Consider the following 22,587-nt stretch of genomic DNA (forward strand, 5'->3'; position numbering starts at 1 on the left):
GACTAAGAAAGCAAACTGATTATAACATGTTCTTCGTATACACAATTGACTGAGAATAACGTAAGGGACTAAGAAAGCAAACTGATTATAACTTGTTCTTCGTACAAACAATTGACTGGGAATAACGTAAGGGACTAAGAAAGCAAACTGATTATAACATGTTCTTCGTATACACAATTGACTGAGAATAACGTAAGGGACTAAGAAAGCAAACTGATTATAACTTGTTCTTCGTACAAACAATTGACTGGGAATAACGTAAGGGACTAAGAAAACAAACTGATTTAACTTGTTCTTCGTACAAACAATTGACTGGGAATAACGTAAGGGACTAAGAAAGCAAACTGATTTAACTTGTTCTTCGTACAAACAATTGACTGGGAAAAACGTAAGGGACTAAGGAAGCAAACTGATTTTAACTTGTTCTTCGTATACACAAATGACTGGGAATAACGTAAGGGACAAAGAAAGCAAACTGATTTTAACTAGTTCTTCGTACAAAAAATTGACTGAGAATAATGTAAGGGACTAAGAAAGCAAACTGATTATAACATGTTCTTCGTACAAACAATTGACTGAGAATAACGTAAGGGACTAAGAAAGCAAACTGATTTTAACATGTTCTTCGTACAAACAATTGACTGGGAATACCGTTAGGGACTAAGAAAGCAAACTGATTTTAACTTGTTCTTCGTATAAAAAATTGACTGGGAATAACGTAAGGGACTAAGAAAGCAAACTGATTTAACATGTTCTTCGTACAAACAATTGACTGGGAATAACGTAAAAGACTAAGAAAGCAAACCGATTTTAACATGTTCTTCGTACAAACAATTGACTGGGAAAACGTAAGGGTCTAAGAAAGCAAACTGATTTTAACTTGTTCTTCGTATAAAAAATTGACTGGGAATAACGTAAGGGACTAAGAAAGCAAACTGATTATAACTTGTTCTTCGTATAAAAAATTGACTGGGAATAACGTAAAGGACTAAGAAAGCAAACTGATTATAACATGTTCTTCGTACAAACAATTGACTGGGAAAACGTAAGGGTCTAAGAAAGCAAACTGATTATAACATGTTCTTCGTACAAACAATTGACTGGGAAAACGTAAGGGACTAAGGAAGCAAACTGATTTAACATGTTCTTCGTACAAACAATTGACTGGGAAAACGTAAGGGTCTAAGAAAGCAAACTGATTATAACATGTTCTTCGTACAAACAATTGACTGGGAAAACGTAAGGGTCTAAGAAAGCAAACTGATTATAACATGTTCTTCGTACAAACAATTGACTTGGAATAACGTAAGGGACTAAGAAAGCAAACTGATTATAACATGTTCTTCGTATACACAATTGACTCGAAATAACGTAAGGGACTAAGAAAGCAAACTGATTTAACATGTTCTTCGTACAAACAATTGACTGGGAATAATGTAAGGGACTAAGAAAGCAAACTGATTATAACATGTTCTTCGTATACACAATTGACTGAGAATAACGTAAGGGACTAAGAAAGCAAACTGATTATAACTTGTTCTTCGTACAAACAATTGACTGGGAATAACGTAAGGGACTAAGAAAGCAAACTGATTATAACATGTTCTTCGTATACACAATTGACTGAGAATAACGTAAGGGACTAAGAAAGCAAACTGATTATAACTTGTTCTTCGTACAAACAATTGACTGGGAATAACGTAAGGGACTAAGAAAACAAACTGATTTAACTTGTTCTTCGTACAAACAATTGACTGGGAATAACGTAAGGGACTAAGAAAGCAAACTGATTTAACTTGTTCTTCGTACAAACAATTGAGTGGGAAAAACGTAAGGGACTAAGGAAGCAAACTGATTTTAACTTGTTCTTCGTATACACAAATGACTGGGAATAACGTAAGGGACAAAGAAAGCAAACTGATTTTAACTAGTTCTTCGTACAACAAATTGACTGAGAATAATGTAAGGGACTAAGAAAGCAAACTGATTATAACATGTTCTTCGTACAAACAATTGACTGAGAATAACGTAAGGGACTAAGAAAGCAAACTGATTTTAACATGTTCTTCGTACAAACAATTGACTGGGAATACCGTTAGGGACTAAGAAAGCAAACTGATTTTAACTTGTTCTTCGTATAAAAAATTGACTGGGAATAACGTAAGGGACTAAGAAAGCAAACTGATTTAACATGTTCTTCGTACAAACAATTGACTGGAATAACGTTAGGGACAAAGAAAGCAAACTGATTATAACATGTTCTTCGTATACACAATTGACTGAGAATAACGTAAGAGACTAAGAAAGCAAACTGATTTTAACTTGTTCTTCGTACAAACAATTTACTGGGAATAACGTAAGGGACTAAGAAAGCAAACTGATTATAACATGTTCTTCGTACAAACAATTGACTGGAATAACGTAAGGGACTAAGAAAGCAAACTGATTATAACATGTTCTTCGTATACACAATTGACTGAGAATAACGTAAGAGACTAAGAAAGCAAACTGATTTTAACTTGTTCTTCGTACAAACAATTGACTGGGAAAATGTAGGGGACTAAGAAAGCAAACTGATTATAACATGTTCTTCGTACAAACAATTGACTGGGAATAACGTAAGGGACTAAGAAAGCAAACTGATTATAACATGCTCTTCGTACAAACAATTGACTGAGAATAACGTAAGAGACTAAGAAAGCAAACTGATTTTAACTTGTTCTTCGTACAAACAATTGACTGGGAATAACGTAAGAGACTAAGAAAGCAAACTGATTTTAACTTGTTCTTCGTACAAACAATTGACTGGGAATAACGTAAGGGACTAACAAAGCAAACTGATTATAACATGTTCTTCGTATACACAATTGACTGAGAATAACGTAGGAGACTAAGAAAGCAAACTGATTTTAACTTGTTCTTCGTACAAACAATTGACTGGGAAAATGTAAGGGACTAAGAAAGCAAACTGATTATAACATGTTCTTCGTATACACAATTGACTGAGAATAACGTAAGAGACTAAGAAAGCAAACTGATTTTAACTTGTTCTTCGTACAAACAATTGACTGGGAATAACGTAAAAGACTAAGAAAGCAAACCGATTTTAACATGTTCTTCGTACAAACAATTGACTGGGAAAACGTAAGGGTCTAAGAAAGCAAACTGATTTTAACTTGTTCTTCGTATAAAAAATTGACTGGGAATAACGTAAGGGACTAAGAAAGCAAACTGATTATAACTTGTTCTTCGTATAAAAAATTGACTGGGAATAACGTAAAGGACTAAGAAAGCAAACTGATTATAACATGTTCTTCGTACAAACAATTGACTGGGAAAACGTAAGGGTCTAAGAAAGCAAACTGATTATAACATGTTCTTCGTACAAACAATTGACTGGGAAAACGTAAGGGACTAAGGAAGCAAACTGATTTAACATGTTCTTCGTACAAACAATTGACTGGGAAAACGTAAGGGTCTAAGAAAGCAAACTGATTATAACATGTTCTTCGTACAAACAATTGACTGGGAAAACGAAAGGGTCTAAGAAAGCAAACTGATTATAACATGTTCTTCGTACAAACAATTGACTTGGAATAACGTAAGGGACTAAGAAAGCAAACTGATTATAACATGTTCTTCGTATACACAATTGACTCGAAATAACGTAAGGGACTAAGAAAGCAAACTGATTTAACATGTTCTTCGTACAAACAATTGACTGGGAATAATGTAAGGGACTAAGAAAGCAAACTGATTATAACATGTTCTTCGTATACACAATTAACTGAGAATAACGTAAGGGACTAAGAAAGCAAACTGATTATAACTTGTTCTTCGTACAAACAATTGACTGGGAATAACGTAAGGGACTAAGAAAGCAAACTGATTATAACATGTTCTTCGTATACACAATTGACTGAGAATAACGTAAGGGACTAAGAAAGCAAACTGATTATAACTTGTTCTTCGTACAAACAATTGACTGGGAATAACGTAAGGGACTAAGAAAACAAACTGATTTAACTTGTTCTTCGTACAAACAATTGACTGGGAATAACGTAAGGGACTAAGAAAGCAAACTGATTTAACTTGTTCTTCGTACAAACAATTGACTGGGAAAAACGTAAGGGACTAAGGAAGCAAACTGATTTTAACTTGTTCTTCGTACAAACAATTGACTGGGAAAACGTAAGGGACTAAGAAAGCAAACTGATTTTAACTTGTTCTTCGTACAAACAATTGACTGGGAATAACGTAAGGGACTAAGAAAGCAAACTGATTTAACATGTTCTTCGTACAAACAATTGACTCGAAATAACGTAAGGGACTAAGAAAGCAAACTGATTATAACTTGTTCTTCGTACAAACAATTGACTGGGAAAAACGTAAGAGATTAAGGAAGCAAACTGATTTTAACATGTTCTTCGTATAAACAATTGACTCGAAATAACGTAAGGGACTAAGAAAGCAAACTGATTATAACTTGTTCTTCGTACAAATAATTGACTGGGAAAAACGTAAGGGACTAAGGAAGCAAACTGATTTTAACATGTTCTTCGTATAAACAATTGACTGGGAATAACGTAAGGGACTAAGAAAGCAAACTGATTTTAACATGTTCTTCGTATAAACAATTGACTGGGAATAACGTAAGGGACTAAGGAGGCAAACTGATTTTAACATGTTCTTCGTATAAACAATTGACTCGAAATAACGTAAGGGACTAAGAAAGCAAACTGATTATAACTTGTTCTTCTTACAAACAATTGACTGGGAAAAACGTAAGAGATTAAGGAAGCAAACTGATTTTAACATGTTCTTCGTATACACAATTGACTCGAAATAACGTAAGGGACTAAGAAAGCAAACTGATTTAACTTGTTCTTCGTACAAACAATTGACTGGGAAAAACGTAAGGGACTAAGAAAGCAAACTGATTTAACTTGTTCTTCGTACAAACAATTGACTGGGAAAAACGTAAGGGACTAAGGAAGCAAACTGATTTTAACTTGTTCTTCGTATAAACAATTGACTGGAATAACGTAAGGGACTAAGAAAGCAAACTGATTTTAACTAGTTCTTCGTACAAAAAATTGACTGAGAATAATGTAAGGGACTAAGAAAGCAAACTGATTATAACTTGTTCTTCGTACAAACAATTGACTGGGAAAAACGTAAGGGACTAAGGAAGCAAACTGATTTTAACTTGTTCTTCGTATACACAAATGACTGGGAATAACGTAAGGGACAAAGAAAGCAAACTGATTTTAACTAGTTCTTCGTACAAAAAATTGACTGAGAATAATGTAAGGGACTAAGAAAGCAAACTGATTTAACTTGTTCTTCGTACAAACAATTGACTGGGAATAACGTAAGGGACTAAGAAAGCAAACTGATTTAACTTGTTCTTCGTACAAACAATTGACTGAGAATAACGTAAGAGACTAAGAAAGCAAACTGATTTAACTTGTTCTTCGTACAAACAATTGACTGGGAAAAACGTAAGGGACTAAGGAAGCAAACTGATTTTAACATGTTCTTCGTATAAACAATTGACTCGAAATAACGTAAGAGACTAAGAAAGCAAACTGATTTAACTTGTTCTTCGTACAAACAATTGACTGGGAAAAACGTAAGGGACTAAGGAAGCAAACTGATTTTAACATGTTCTTCGTATAAACAATTGACTGGGAATAACGCAAGGGACTAAGAAAGCAAACTTATTTTAACATGTTCTTCGTATAAACAATTGACTGGGAATAACGTAAGGGACTAAGGAAGCAAACTGATTTTAACATGTTCTTCGTATAAACAATTGACTCGAAATAACGTAAGGGACTAAGAAAGCAAACTGATTATAACTTGTTCTTCGTACAAACAATTGACTGGGAAAAACGTAAGAGACTAAGGAAGCAAACTGATTTTAACATGTTCTTCGTATACACAATTGACTCGAAATAACGTAAGGGACTAAGAAAGCAAACTGATTTAACTTGTTCTTCGTACAAACAATTGACTGGGAAAAACGTAAGGGACTAAGAAAGCAAACTGATTTAACTTGTTCTTCGTACAAACAATTGACTGGGAAAAACGTAAGGGACTAAGGAAGCAAACTGATTTTAACTTGTTCTTCGTATAAACAATTGACTGGAATAACGTAAGGGACTAAGAAAGCAAACTGATTTTAACTAGTTCTTCGTACAAAAAATTGACTGAGAATAATGTAAGGGACTAAGAAAGCAAACTGATTATAACTTGTTCTTCGTACAAACAATTGACTGGGAAAAACGTAAGGGACTAAGGAAGCAAACTGATTTTAACTTGTTCTTCGTATACACAAATGACTGGGAATAACGTAAGGGACAAAGAAAGCAAACTGATTTTAACTAGTTCTTCGTACAAAAAATTGACTGAGAATAATGTAAGGGACTAAGAAAGCAAACTGATTTAACTTGTTCTTCGTACAAACAATTGACTGTGAATAACGTAAGGGACTAAGAAAGCAAACTGATTTAACTTGTTCTTCGTACAAACAATTGACTGAGAATAACGTAAGAGACTAAGAAAGCAAACTGATTTAACTTGTTCTTCGTACAAACAATTGACTGGGAAAAACGTAAGGGACTAAGGAAGCAAACTGATTTTAACATGTTCTTCGTATAAACAATTGACTCGAAATAACGTAAGAGATTAAGAAAGCAAACTGATTTAACTTGTTCTTCGTACAAACAATTGACTGGGAAAAACGTAAGGGACTAAGGAAGCAAACTAATTTTAACATGTTCTTCGTATAATCAATTTACTCGAAATAACGTAAGGGATTAAGAAAGCAAACTGATTTAACTTGTTCTTCGTACAAACAATTGACTGGGAAAAACGGAAGGGACTAAGAAAGCAAACTGATTTAACTTGTTCTTGTACAAACAATTGACTGGGAAAAACGTAAGGGACTAAGGAAGCAAACTGATTTTAACTTGTTCTTCGTATAAACAATTGACTGGAATAACGTAAGGGACTAAGAAAGCAAACTGATTTTAACTAGTTCTTCGTACAAAAAATTGACTGGGAATAACGTAAAGGACTAAGAAAGCAAACTGATTATAACATGTTCTTCGTACAAACAATTGACTGGGAAAATGTAAGGGACTAAGAAAGCAAACTGATTATAACATGTTCTTCGTATAAACAATTGACTGAGAATAACGTAAGAGACTAAGAAAGCAAACTGATTTAACTTGTTCTTCGTACAAACAATTGACTGGGGAAAACGTAAGGGACTAAGGAAGCAAACTGATTATAACATGTTCTTCGTATAAACAATTGACTGGAATAACGTAAGGGACTAAGAAAGCAAACTGATTATAACATGTTCTTCGTATACACAATTGACTGAGAATAACGTAAGAGACTAAGAAAGCAAACTGATTTTAACTTGTTCTTCGTACAAACAATTGACTGGGAAAATGTAAGGGACTAAGAAAGCAAACTGATTATAACATGTTCTTCGTATACACAATTGACTGAGAATAACGTAAGAGACTAAGAAAGCAAACTGATTTTAACTTGTTCTTCGTACAAACAATTGACTGGGAAAATGTAAGGGACTAAGAAAGCAAACTGATTATAACATGTTCTTCGTATACACAATTGACTGAGAATAACGTAAGAGACTAAGAAAGCAAACTGATTTTAACTTGTTCTTCGTACAAACAATTGACTGGGAATAACGTAAGGGACTATGAATGCAAACTGATTTTAACTTGTTCTTCGTACAAACAATTGACTGGGAAAACGTAAGGGACTAAGAAAGCAAACTGATTATAACATGTTCTTCGTATAAACAATTGACTGGGAATAACGTAAGGGACCAAGAAAGCAAACTGATTATAACATGTTCTTCGTACAAACAATTGACTGGGAATAACGTAAGGGACTAAGAGAGCAAACTGATGATAACTTGTTCTTCGTAGAAACAATTGACAGGGAATAACGTAAGGGACTAAGAAAGCAAACTGATTATAACATGTTCTTCGTACAAACAATTGACTGGGAATAACGTAAGGGACTAAGAGAGCAAACTGATTATAACTTGTTCTTCGTACAAACAATTGACAGGGAATAACGTAAGGGACTAAGAAAGCAAACTGATTATAACTTGTTCTTCGTACAAACAATTGACTGGGAATAACGTAAGGGACTAAGAAAGCAAACTGATTATAACTTGTTCTTCGTACAAACAATTGACTGGGCATAACGTAAGGGACTAAGAAAGCAAACTGATTTTAACTTGTTCTTCGTACAAACAATTGACTGGGAAAATGTAAGGGACTAAGAAAGCAAACTGATTATAACATGTTCTTCGTATACACAATTGACTGAGAATAACGTAAGAGACTAAGAAAGCAAACTGATTATAACATGTTCTTCGTACAAACAATTGACTGGGAATAACGTAAGGGACTAAGAAAGCAAACTGATTATAACATGTTCTTCGTACAAACAATTGACTGGGAATAACGTAAGGGACTAAGAGAGCAAACTGATTATAACTTGTTCTTCGTACAAACAATTGACAGGGAATAACGTAAGGGACTAAGAAAGCAAACTGATTTCACATGTTATTCGTATAAACAATTGACTGGGAATAACGTAAGGGACTAAGAAAGCAAACTGATTTTAACTTGTTCTTCGTACAAACAATTGACTGGAATAACGTAAGGGACAAAGAAAGCAAACTGATTTAACATGTTCTTCGTACAAACAAATGACTGGAATAACGTAACGGACAAAGAAAGCAAACTGATTATAACTTGTTCTTCGTACAAACAATTGACTGGGAATAATGTAAGGGACAAAGAAAGCAAACTGGTTATAACATGTTCTTCGTATACACAATTGACTGAGAATAACGTTAGGGACTAAGAAAGCAAACTGATTTTAACTTGTTCTTCGTACAAACAATTGACTGGGAATAATGTAAGGGACTAAGAAAGCAAACTGATTATAACTTGTTCTTCGTACAAACAAATGACTGGGAATAACGTAAGGGACTAAGAAAGCAAACTGATTATAACTTTTTCTTCGTACAAACAATTGACTGGGAATAACGTAAGGGACTAAGAAAGCAAACTGATTATAACTTGTTCTTCGTACAAACAATTGACTGGAATAACGTAAGGGACTAAGAAAGCAAACTGATTATAACATGTTCTTCGTACAAACAATTGACTGGGAATAACGTAAGGGACTAAGAAAGCAAACTGATTATAACTTGTTCTTCGTACAAACAATTGACTGAGAATTACGTAAGGGACTAAGAAAGCAAACTGATTTTAACATGTTCTTCGTACAAACAATTGACTGGGAATAACGTAAAGGACTAAGAAAGCAAACTGATTTTAACTTGTTCTTCGTACAAACAATTGACTGACAATAACGTAAGGGACAAAGAAAGCAAACTGATTATAACATGTTCTTCGTATACACAATTGACTGAGAATAACGTAAGAGACTAAGAAAGCAAACTGATTTTAACTTGTTCTTCGTACAAACAATTGACTGGGAATAACGTAAGGGACTAAGAAAGCAAACTGATTATAACATGTTCTTCGTATACACAATTGACTGAGAATAACGTAAGAGACTAAGAAAGCAAACTGATTTTAACTTGTTCTTCGTATAAACAATTGACTGGGAATAACGTAAGGGACTAAGAAAGCAAACTGATTTAACATGTTATTCGTATACACAATTGACTGGGAATAACGTAAAGGACTAAGAAAGCAAACTGATTATAACATGTTCTTCGTACAAACAATTGACTCGGAAAACGTAAGGGACTAAGAAAGCAAACTGATTATAACATGTTCTTCGTACAAACAATTGACTGGGAAAATGTAAGAGACTAAGAAAGCAAACTGATTATAACATGTTCTTCGTATACACAATTGACTGAGAATAACGTAAGAGACTAAGAAAGCAAACTGATTTTAACTTGTTCTTCGTACAAAAAATTGACTGGGAATAACGTAAGGGACTAAGAAAGCAAACTGATTTTGACTAGTTCTTCGTACAAAAAATTGACTGGGAATAACGTAAGGGACTAAGAGAGCAAACTGATTTAACATGTTATTCGTATAAACAATTGACTGGAATAACGTAAGGGACTAAGAAAGCAAACTGATTATAACTTGTTCTTCGTACAAACAATTGACTGGGAATAACTTAAGGGACTAAGAAAGCAAACTGATTATAACTTGTTCTTCGTACAAACAATTGACTGGGAATAACGTAAGGGACTAAGAAAGCAAACTGATTATAACATGTTCTTCGTACAAACAATTGACTGGGAATAACGTAAGAGACTAAGGAAGCAAACTGATTTTAACTTGTTCTTCGTATAAAAAATTGACTGGGAATAACGTACGGGACTAAGAAAGCAAACTGATTTAACATGTTCTTCGTACAAACAATTGACTGGAATAACGTAAGGGACAAAGAAAGCAAACTGATTATAACTTGTTCTTCGTACAAACAATTGACTGGGAATAACGTAAGGGACTAAGAGAGCAAACTGATTTTAACTTGTTCTCCGTACAAACAATTGACTGGGAATAACGTAAGGGACAAAGAAAGCAAACTGATTTAACATGTTCTTCGTACAAACAATTGACTGGAATAACGTAAGGGACTAAGAAAGATAACTGATTATAACTTGTTCTTCGTACAAACAATTGACTGGAATAACGTAAGGGACTAAGAAAGCAAACTGATTATAACATGTTCTTCGTACAAACAATTGACTGGAATAACGTAAGGGACTAAGAAAGCTAACTGATTTAACATGTTCTTCGTATAAACAATTGACTGGGAAAATGTAAGGGACTTAGAAAGCAAACTGATTATAACATGTTCTTCGTACAAACAATTGACTGGAATAACGTAAGGGACAAAGAAAGAAAACTGATTATAACATGTTCTTCGTACAAACAATGGACTGGGAATAACGTAAGGGACTATGAAAGAAAACTGATTATAACATGTTCTTCGTATACACAATTGACTGAGAATAACGTAAGGGACAAAGAAAGAAAACTGATTATAACATGTTCTTCGTATACACAATTGACTGAGAATAACGTAAGGGACTAAGAAAGCAAACTGATTATAACGTGTTCTTCGTACAAACAATGGACTGGGAATAACGTAAGGGACTAAGAAAGCAAACTGATTTTAACTTGTTCTTCGTACAAACAATTGACTGGAATAACGTAAGGGACTAAGAAAGCAAACTCATTTTAACATGTTCTGATTTCCTCAGAAGGTAAAAAAGTCGTCCATTTTCCATGTGTTGAAAAGTTGATGCGGACGGTGTCACAGAAATTAAAGGTAGTCTATAAATACGGTGATTTAAGAAATCGGTCCAGTTCAATTTGTTCCGGATAAATATGAAAACATGTAATAAACATTGAATGTGGAACAGAATACTTACGTTATTCCAGTCAATTGTTTGTACGAAGAATAAGTTAAAATGAGTTTGCTTTCGTAGTCCCTAACGTTATTCCCAGTCAATTTTTTGTACGAAGAACAAGTTAAATCAGTGTGCTTTCTTAGTCCCTTACGTTATTCCAGTCAAATGTTTGTACGAAGAACATGTTATAATCAGTTTGCTTTCTTAGTCCCGTACGTTATTCCCTGTCAATTGTTTGTACGAAGAACAAGTTATAATCAGTTTGCTTTCTTAGTCCCTTACGTTTTTCCAGTCAATTGTTTGTACGAAGAACACGTTATAATCAGTTTGCTTTGGTAGTCCCCTACGTTATTCCCAGTCAATTGTGTATACGAAGAACAACCATTATTTCTAGTTTATCCTGCACAATGACGATCACCAAGACGCTTTAATGATTATCCCTCTTGATGCCGCTAATTTATAATTTAATATGTGTTTTAATTTTTGGTGTGCAAGATATTTGACGTCACGCAATAATTTACATTGAAGATCTTTTTTTTAGAATAGTTTAACATGTGCCATTTAGGGGCCTTTCATAGCTAACTATGTGGTATGTATTGTACTCATTGTTGAAGGCCGTACGTTGACCTATAGTTGTTAATTTCTGTGAAATTTGGTCTCTTGTGAGGAGTTGTCTCATTGGCATTTCTGACCACATCTTTCTTATTCTTATATGGAAATACAAATGACTTATGTGGTGTTGAAGATTTGCAAATACACATGTAGTGTACTGAAAATACGTATGCGTAGTGTTAAAGATTTACATACCAAAAACACCCACATGTATAGTGTTGAAGATGGACTTAAAGTAACATATGTAAACATATACATGTGTATGTACATACATTTTCAAGTTTAAATACACATGTGTAATGTTGAAGATGTATCTACTGTAAATGCACATGTGTAGTGTTGAAGATCTATAGCCCTGGGCGGATACGGGATTCGAGGAAAATGGGGATGGGACCTTATAGTAGAAGTTACGATTATATGCGCAATACGTATATACACAAAAATCATGGTTACATACCTTGGGTCGAATGAACGAACTTCACAACCAAGGTTAGCCATTTCGTCATCAAATCGAAAATCGTAATCTATTCTGAAAAATACGAAATTCTTGATTTATGTATGGAACAATAAGAGAGTTGTTAGCTGTTATTAAGAATCTAATATCAAAGCCTGTGAAATTATAATGCTCTTGCAAAACATTAAAAAGATAAAATAAAGTGTATATTTAAAGTGACAAGGAATTAATAACATTTATTACCACTGGAATTTGGATCTAATATTTCAGATTCTTTAAACACACGCATGCGGTTTTGAGTTTGTTTTTTTTTTAAACTTTTGTTCAATATAATATAGACACGTGTAACATGTGATCCGAGTTTGTCGTCTACATACTGCATAATGGTGAACTATTTTTCCTCGAGAGCAGCTCAGTAGTCAGTGCATCGGTACTTACATGATTCATAACACTTCAGAGTTCTTCCTTTTAATAATTATCAGTTCATACATTAAGAATTAAATTAGAAACTTATGTAGAAAACGCGAAATAGGACGTTAAAATTTGACGTTTTTTTTCATTGCTAGAAACAACGTCATAGAGATTTTATGTCACTACCAAGTTGCGTTAGTTGATGCTTTCCATTTATTTCCAAGCTGAGAGTGGATTTTTCAAAATTCTGATTTAACCCGTCGATGAAGTTTTTTTTTATTGTTGTCCCAAATACAACTGATTTCATTTTAAAAACTTTGATCCTGTATTTCTTGATCCTATAAATCAATTTAAAAGTAATGGAAATGAGAGTTAGTATGCATTATAATGTATTAACAAGAAAATCACCATGTATATACACGTACACAACGTAAAATTAATACTTACCCAAAGGAATACACCAAACATGGCTTTCGTACTTTGAACGGGAAGGAATTGCAGTCATACCAGTTTCCCCTATTTTTTAAATTTCGGCATCTGTATTCAATTCCACCTACTTGAAGTAAATCTCTGAAACAGATAAAGACTTATATGGCAAGCCGTTCTCGTCAAAACTATGTTTAGAACCATTTTTCGAAAAATTTACACACTGAGAATTACAACAAAGCACACTGAGATTTAAAAACTTCAATAAACACACTGAGAATTGAAAATTACACACTGAGAATTAAAAATTACACACTGAGATTTCATAAAGACGCACTGAGATTACAAAAATGAAAAATGCACACTGAGAATTGAATATTACACACTGAGAATTGAAAATTACACACTGAGAATTGAATATTACACACTGAGAATTGAAAATTACACACTGAGATTTCAAAAAGACACACTGAGAATAAATATACTGAAAACACACACTGAGAATTTGAAATTACACACTGAGAATTTAAAATTACATACTGAGATTTGTACGCACTTTTTATGCGCACAAATCTAATTAGCATACTTAATCTGAATCTATTAAAAGCTTAAAACAACAAGGGGACAGAACTCGTTAGTCCTTCGATTTGGTTCCAAATTATTAATAAAAAAAACTTTAAAAATACAAGAACAAGAAAAATACCCACTTACTCTTATTACAAAATATAACCAAATGGTGAAAAACTTTATTAAAATTATAAGAAAACATTGGAACAATCTGTAAAAGAATGCAGTGAAATTTTTACCCAAGTGTCTATTATAGCATATAAACGTAACAAAAATTTAAAAGATTAACTAGCGAAATCAAGGAAACAGTTGGAAGACTTTTGAAAAGGGACCCATGTTTAATTACTGGTAGTAGTAATGATCTGAATTATAGGCAACAAACTTATGAATATGAGCGATGTTAAGTCTTGAAATTTATTACGAATGTTGGTTGAAGGAATCGCATTTCATTATAATGACAAGAGTTCTTGAGATCAAGATATTAATCTGTTGAATTATTCATTTCATGAATATTCATTAGTAATTTGCATATTAATCTCAGTGTGTATTTTTGAAATCTCAGTGTGTAATTAACAATTCTCAGTGTGTGTTTTTCAATTTATTTCATCTCAGTGTGTAATTTTGAATTCTCAGTGTGTGTTTTTTATTTTTTTAAATCTCAGTGTGTAATTTCGATTTCTCAGTGTGTTATTTTACGTTTTTAAATCTCAGTGTGTATTTTTGTCGAAAAAAGGGTTTAAACATAGTTTTGACGAGAACGGCTTGCCATAGACTTATTTGACAACCGTATCAGTTATGAATAAAACAGTAAAAGTAAAATTATGATAAATTAATTACTTACTATGATTTTTTTTTCTCAGATTGCATTCGTCTTCTGTTATGTAAATATCTATACGATTCTGGGGTTTGGAGTAATTGGTAGATATTTGTCTTAGTGTTCACTACTTTCTTGGTGCATATGGTAATAACAAGGACTTTCTTGGCGCAGGGCTAAGTAAATCTGAACATGTAGTATTGACACGGATCTGTTGTAAGTGGATTTGTAGATGTTTTCTGACTATTATGATGCCAGATCACAAATTCAAAATCTCTATCTTTTCAACAAAATTTTGCAATTTTCACAGCTTTCTTATGCGGGGTTGGATGTAACATAGGTTGGGGCAAGTTGTGACAAATACATACTAATGAAAAAGCTCTATTTATATGCTCAAATGTATACGTTTGCTTTTTTTGTTGTTATGTGTGCCCAAGACCATATTTAAAAGTGGATATAAAGTATAAAATAAAAGCACCAGTAGTATACCGCTGTTCAATAGTCATACCTCGTTTAAGCAAAATCACATTCTGGTAATAAACTAAAACCGAGGAAAAGACATCAACTATAGGTGGAAAACAGTGGAACAACAGATACACTGAACTGCAACAAAAGACAACACCAACATACATAGAAACAGACAGTAGATAAAAGACATGGACAAAGTAGACACATCTTTCACATTCAACGAATATTGTTTTAAAAGACATTTTTTTGCAATGCAATAAACCACTATTTTAACTTCTGCATACTTAGTAAGTGATATGACAGTTTTTTTATCGGTCTTTCTATTTGTTGATTTTGTGGTTAAACGTATATATCTTGTTTCAATATTCCCGATGGATTTTGAATTGCATAAAAAGTTGGACAAAAATATTTTTACGAAATCAGAAACAATAGAATATAAATATGAGAAAACAAGCTATTCAAGCTAAATGTTAACATTGTTTTTCCTTTCTTGTTTGTTTCGTTTGCGCTTTGTCGTTTGGAATGGAACTGGTTTCCGAGATAAGATAATAGTCTTGTTTATTTATTTTCTCTCTTTAGAGTAATGCAAGTTTCTACTTATTTTACTCCCACTTTTCTTAATTTACATTGGACTTTGGTATCTTGTAAATCCTTTTTGTTGTATAAAATGAAAGAAAAGTATAAGGTTTCAACAAGAATTTTTATATTCAAGTCTAAATATATTTGTATCAACAGTACACCATATCGTCTTTCTAGTCTTCATCAGAGTCACAATTATGACATATAAATATTTTGTCTCCTTTGGTGCATTCTTCATATGCCCATTCTTTGCAACTAGTGCACTGAATCCAAGATTCTCTTGATTTACTGTTGGAATATGGTTCTAGACATACTAAGCAAAAACATTCATCTTCGTCGTCTGAATTGTTTGATTTCCTCATATGTTTCTGTTTGTTGGTTTTTCTCGTGCTTTTTTGGAGGGGCAACTTTCGTTTAACAGTCTTTTGTTGTTTCTGACATTTTCTTTTTTCTTCCTCTTCAAGTGCGTTCTTTTCTGGTGTATCGGTGAGAGTAGCAGTCTTTTTCTTTCTACTTGAAGTTTTTCTAGGGTTTTTCAATGGAGGTGCTTTTGGGAATGGTCGTACTTCGCTTGGGTCAAATGATGTTGCTGTTTTCTTTCGGTGATCCCGATGACCTGCTGCTATCTCTCGGACTGTAGCACTGTAATGTGCTGCTGCATGTTGTCCTGTCAAAACCAGATAGATATTTCGTTCTCTGTCAGCCGATGACGTAGTTGGTAACTGCGTTAGCTGAGATATGTTGTTGTTCTCAACTGTTATTATATTGGCAAAGACTTGATACGCGTTGCATGACAGCACAAGGATTAAATCCGCAGTTCCAGACATATAATTGTTTTCGTCAATGTAACTGTTAACCTCGGTAATTAAATCTTGGTCATCAGTTATGAAATCCTTGTAGAAGTTTTTATTTCTATTAGCTTCAACTCTCAGGTTTTGAAATATCTCTTCAGTCCCGATTTTTTCATTTAACTCTGCTTCCATGCAAATCTGAAATGCATAAACAAGGCAGTGTCCGTCACCTCTGACCTTTACAAGAACTCGTTGTCGTTCCTGAAGATATTTTTGCAAATTAGATTCTTCGTTAGGGTCACTTCTCTGTTCTTGATTGTTATCAGTTTTGTCTTGTTCTTCATTTTATTTTTCTCCCTCGTGTTGGTCATCTGCTTCTTCTGGTTGATTATAATTTGACTCTTTTTCATTTGTATTACTATTCGGCACAGCGGGTTGAGATTCGTCGCTCATTTGTTCTCTTTGTGTCAAGTCATCAGAAATGGTTTGCATTGGTCTGTCTGTTACATATGAAGGTGCGAAGTCAGTATCTTCAAAAACATCAGGATTCATTGGAAATATTCCACTTACTCTGAACCCACTTATGATATTTCTTGGTGTAGCAGCATTCGGCCAAGACTCTATCAAGATCCCAGGTAGGTCATTTATAGTCATTGGCTTTCCAGGGTTATTTCTCAGCCAACATTCCTGTGCTGTTGAAACGTATCTTTTCAATGGACCATACACAGTCCTGTCCAATGTTTGAAGCTTGTGGAAACAATGTGGAGGGAATGAGAGCATTATAATTCCATTGAGTTTTGCAAAGGCAAGTATTGTTACAGCAAGATGAGAATTGTGGTTATCTAACAAAAGTAAAACAGGGTGTGCTGTACTGGGTTTGGTGTTCTTTACAAAGTGTTGTAGAAAAATGAGAAAATTCTCAGCTGTCATCCAACCTAATGGATGGGCTCCACCACAAACTCCTTGAGGTCTATCTCTAATAAAGTGGTCTTTGAAGTGCTTTCTAGGGAAAATCATCATGGGTGGTACAGTGTTCCCAATGGTATTTACGGATCCGCATACAGTAACAAGATAACCTCTCTCAGCAGACGTTATACCTCCTTCTAGCTTTACTCCTTTACTCCAGTTTTGGATGGCTTTTGTACTGTGATCATACCTGTATCATCTATATTCCAGATATCAGAAGCACTGAATTTATATCGATCCATCACTTCTCCAAGCTTTGTAAAAAAAAAATTTACATTGGTGTGGTTGAAACTAGTTGCCCTTGACAGACTAGTGGCTTCTGACGTTCTAATAGACATATTAGGATGTCTCCGCATAAACAGAAGAAACCAATCTGCTCCTTCACACTTGTTTTCAACCCATGATTGTGGCATGTGTATGGAGAACTTCTCTGCACATTCATATGCAAGTCTTCTAACTTCTTCAGGTGTGAGTCCAAAGTAGATGTAAGAGGCATTCAGTAAATATCTTTCCAGTGCTTTCTCTTGTAAGTCATTGAAAACTTTCCTGTTACCAAAGTAACCAACTGTTACATTACTGGAACCAACTTCTGTGCATTTCTTTATGAATCTGGTCAAGGTCATGTGATTAATTTCAAACTCAGACGCTGCCGATCTCACACTACGGTGTTCGTTAACTACGCAACTCATTGCTCTTTCCATTATTCCATGTGGTGTTGTTCCTCTATTTGTTTTACGAACATACGTTCTTGTCATGTAGACCTGAAAAGTTAGAAAAAATAATTTATTAAAGAATGGATGAAGATGTTATGTTTTATAAGACATATTCATATCATCTATATATTCAATTTAGCACTGTCATGTTACGTGTAGTATACGATCTTGTCTGTGTGCACATCCATTTTAGTGTTTGCATTACAGATACATGTAAGGCATAAGCAAATGTTGCTCAAATAGACATATTTGTTATTTCTGTTGCAGAACATTCATTTGTCCCTACAGTATACCTAATCTTATGTCTATTACAAGAACGATTTTTATTTCAAAATACAATTTAATGTTTAAATAAAGTTTTACGGAATGTGTGTAGTGTGTGTGTATTCCTTTATGGATTGATAATGATGTCAAAATGGAAGAAATAGTTGAAATGAGTAAAATTAAAATGGAATGGGGTAGGTTGTGACACTGTCACAACCTGCCCCTTAATGATGGTGTTCACGTGGCAATCACGTGTGAAGAAACGAAATGCACTGAGGGTTTATATGATGGCTCATATGATGCCGTTGATTTTATCTTCATTTATTTATCTCAATTTTTTGAAAGGTATTGATAATATTGGCAGATGAAGAATTATTTTGAATATCTAAAAAAAATACTCACGGTTGATGTTTTCTGTTTTTACTGCTTACTATCTTCAATAACGGTACTATGGTATCACCATTGCCATCTTGACGCAAGCTAGAAATGACGTCACAAAACACGTAAAGATGACGTCATTTCCTATTTAAAGGGGGATTCCCAGCCACTGTCTCATTCAACCCCAGTCTCCCCTACACGTAGCATTTAAATGTTGGTTATTCATCTATCATGAAACCTCGTCCAAAGAAACCGGTAAGCCAAATGTTACAAAATGGTTCTAAGAATAACGAAATGCGGCACATGCGGCAAACAGGGTAATGAGGGACTTACAAAGGATTTAATGTATTCAATATTACATTTAATGAAGTTCGCCCCCACCCCCAAATCACGGGGGGTTAATTTCCTATTATTGGGTATACGGGGATGTGCCAAAAATATGGGTCATAATTTTGCGAGATTTTATATAAAAATGACCCTCCTTTTCAATGACATCCTATATTAAAATGCATTTACGTTTAAAAACTGTATATTGATTTGGGGTATGATCTACATATACGTATATATAACGATAAATATATGTGCACCAACGACGTCAATTCATATATATTAAAAAACTTACGGGTAGCTGGTATATTTATGAATTATGAGTGATGATGAGTTAGTGCTTATATAAGGCTAAGCATGGGTCATATTTTAAATATTGTATATAAGTATAGGTCATTCTTTCTTAAATATTTATATAACTATAGGTACTGAATTTCAGTGAATGTTATATTAAAATGGGTACGTTTTTTGAGGCAAAAATGGCACACCCATACCAAAAAAATATCGAAGTTACCACCCCCCCCCCCCCCGTGCCCCAAATGATGCGTTTCCGACTTTTTTGGAAGGTGTATGCTATCCAAGCCATCGCCTGAATGCGCAACTAGGATTCGTTTTGCGCTTATTGTTTGACAATTAACTTGTATTAGAACTGGGTTTGAGATGCCACTTACTTGTATTACAACTGGGTTAGAGATGCCACGTACTTGTATTAGAACTGGGTTAGAGATGCCACTTACTTGTATTAAAACTGGGTTAGAGATGCCACTTCGAAAACAATAATTAAGGTATTGTATCAAGTATTTATTACGGTTTCTCACGGCTGGTAATCTACACACGCAGAACATTTGGTTCTGCAATGAAAACCGTGAGAGGATTTTCCGGTTGTGCTTGAGTGGAGTAATTGTCACCGCTTCAAAAGGTATGTACATTTCTAAATCTCAATTTTCTTATTCAACTGATCAAAATATTGAAAATCAGAGAATGCTATGCTGTGGTGAATACTTTAACGAAGAAATACATATATCATTTAATGTTGTACGTAGAGTTGAACTCTTACAAAAACAGTTGCCTCACGAGAAATTGCCTAAAAAAGTGACATTTCAATTTTGAAATGGTTCTATTTACAGACCTACAAGTTCAAATTCAGTTTTTTTTAGGGCAATGGGTATGAATGTTGTTTTTGGCGGCGTGTACGCTGTCCGGAATTGTCAGACGTCTTAATTATTCCAAAAACTACATTTTTTCATTAAGTCATGCGTGAGGGGATCGGTTCTGATTGAGGACATCGTGAATGCGTGAGGGCAAGTACAAATCATATCTTTATATTCAAGCTATGAGTCGTTGAAACTTACCTAAATAAGGCTACATTGTTCATGAAAAAACACATAATGTGTGCTAAAAAAGTCACTGAGATTGATATTGAAATAAATTGTTGGAACCTAGGGTTTAATAATATGTTTCACGAAGAATAAAAACAAAAAATGTTGTCAACGATAACCAAATATACTGCAGAGATGTTGGGGAGTATCTCATTCGTCTTGATTCGTCCTTTTCAAACCACTCAACAATGACTAAAAACAGGTCGAATGCAATGTTGTTTTAAAGGAAAACGTCCACTAATGACAAAAAAAAAATCAAAAATCTTTCCCTTTTCCCTTCGGCTGAGAGTTTATCTAAAGCACTTTGAAAAACTTTATGTTCTTCCTCAATGTCTTCCATGTGGTCTTTCTAGTGGTCTACTACGTGGTCTTCTTCTGTGACTTCTTCTATGTCTTCTTCGCTGTCTAATACATGCTCTTCCTTATGGTCTTCCTCGAGATTATCTTGGCTTACATCGATGTTCGTGAATAATAAATTCTGTATATCTGCCCTTTTTGTTTCGAAAATTTTGTGATTTTGGGTGAACAGATTACGTCTAATATATATAGGTGTTGAAGTTTTGATCGGCGATATACTTTTCTTTAATATATGTGGTGATCTCTGTGACGTATATTTGACGATAGGACTATTCCCACAGGGTTTAGTTCGCTTCGAGGGCGGGGATAACTTTTATCTCCATGGCTTTTTGTAGAGAGTCAATTTTAGTCCTCTTTTCTTTTACCTTTGAATAATGGCATTTTCTGAATTTGAGCAAACAATTTTAAATAGTTTGATTTCATTGAATCAGTGATCAGTTTACATCTGTTAAAGTATAAGGACAAATCTGTGATGATTTTTAATCAGCATTGATCACATTTATTGAGTCAACAAAAGTCACAAAGCCAAAGATTAAAAAAATTTCTGTACTTCCCCTCACGCATTCACGATGTCCTCAATCAGAACCGATCCCCTCACGCATGACTTAATGAAAAAATTTAGTTTTTGGAATTATTAAGACGTCTATCAACACCGGACAGCGTACACGCCGCCAAAAACAACATTCATACCCATTGCCCTAAAAAAAACTAAATTTGAACTTGTAGGTCTGTAAATAGAATCATTTTAAAATTGAAATGTCACTTTTTTAGGCGATTTCTCGTGGGGCAACTGATTTTGTAAGAGTTCAACTCTACGTACAACAGTAAATGATACATGTATTTCTTCGTTAAAGTATTCACCACAGCATAGCATTCTCTGATTTTCAATATTTTGTTCAGTTGAATAAGAAAATTGAGATTTAGAAATTTACATACCTTTTGAAGCGGTGACAATTACTCCACTCAAGCACAACCGGAAAATCCTCTCACGGTATTCATTGCAGAACCAAATGTTCTGCGTGTGTAGATTACCAGCCGTGTTTCTTGAATTTGTAAAAATGCTTACGTTGTCAATACATCAAACGCTTTGTTCTGTTGATAGGTGGAATTTAACAAGATTGGCTTTGATATTGTCTCCCTCATTCCTAAAAAAAAGGTAATTTGAAAAATATATTATGAGCTCGTCAATTTATGGTATGAAGCATATATGTTCTTAAAGTTGGAATTAATTTATTTTTTATGTATCACGCCCTCTGTTGGCTGTATTCGGCATATCGTGTATTCGTTCGCTAATTCTATTTGCTGTACACGGTATATCGTGTGTTCGTTCACTAATTATATTGGCTGTACACGGCATAACGTGTGTTCGTTCACTAATTATATTGCATGGCTGTACACGGCATAACGTGTGTTCGTTCACTAATTCTATTGGCTGTACACGGCATAACGTGTGTTCGTTCGCTAATTCTATTGGCTTTACACGGCATAACGTGTGTTCGTTCGCTAATTATATTGGCTGTACACGACATAACGTGTGTTCGTTCGCTAATTCTATTTGCTGTACACGGCATAACGTGTGTTCGTTCGCTAATTCTATTTGCTGTACAC

The 22,587-nt window shown here is 34.1% G+C and overlaps 1 protein-coding gene across 1 annotated transcript in view; it reads right to left on the reverse strand.

Annotated features, from left to right (window-relative positions):
* Positions 1-22,587, reverse strand: part of LOC139509698 (uncharacterized) — a 46,296-nt gene that overhangs the window by 18,229 nt on the left and 5,480 nt on the right. Inside the window, exons 2-4 of the mRNA XM_071296241.1 lie at positions 22,046-22,124; positions 13,398-13,520; positions 12,543-12,614 (exon numbers count right to left, since the gene is read on the reverse strand). Coding sequence (XP_071152342.1) covers positions 12,543-12,614; positions 13,398-13,520; positions 22,046-22,124 — 274 coding nt within the window. The remainder of the gene's footprint in view (positions 1-12,542; positions 12,615-13,397; positions 13,521-22,045; positions 22,125-22,587) is intronic.

This window comes from Mytilus edulis, unplaced genomic scaffold (genome assembly GCF_963676685.1).
Source record: "Mytilus edulis unplaced genomic scaffold, xbMytEdul2.2 SCAFFOLD_119, whole genome shotgun sequence".
NCBI classification, from domain to species: domain Eukaryota; kingdom Metazoa; phylum Mollusca; class Bivalvia; order Mytilida; family Mytilidae; genus Mytilus; species Mytilus edulis.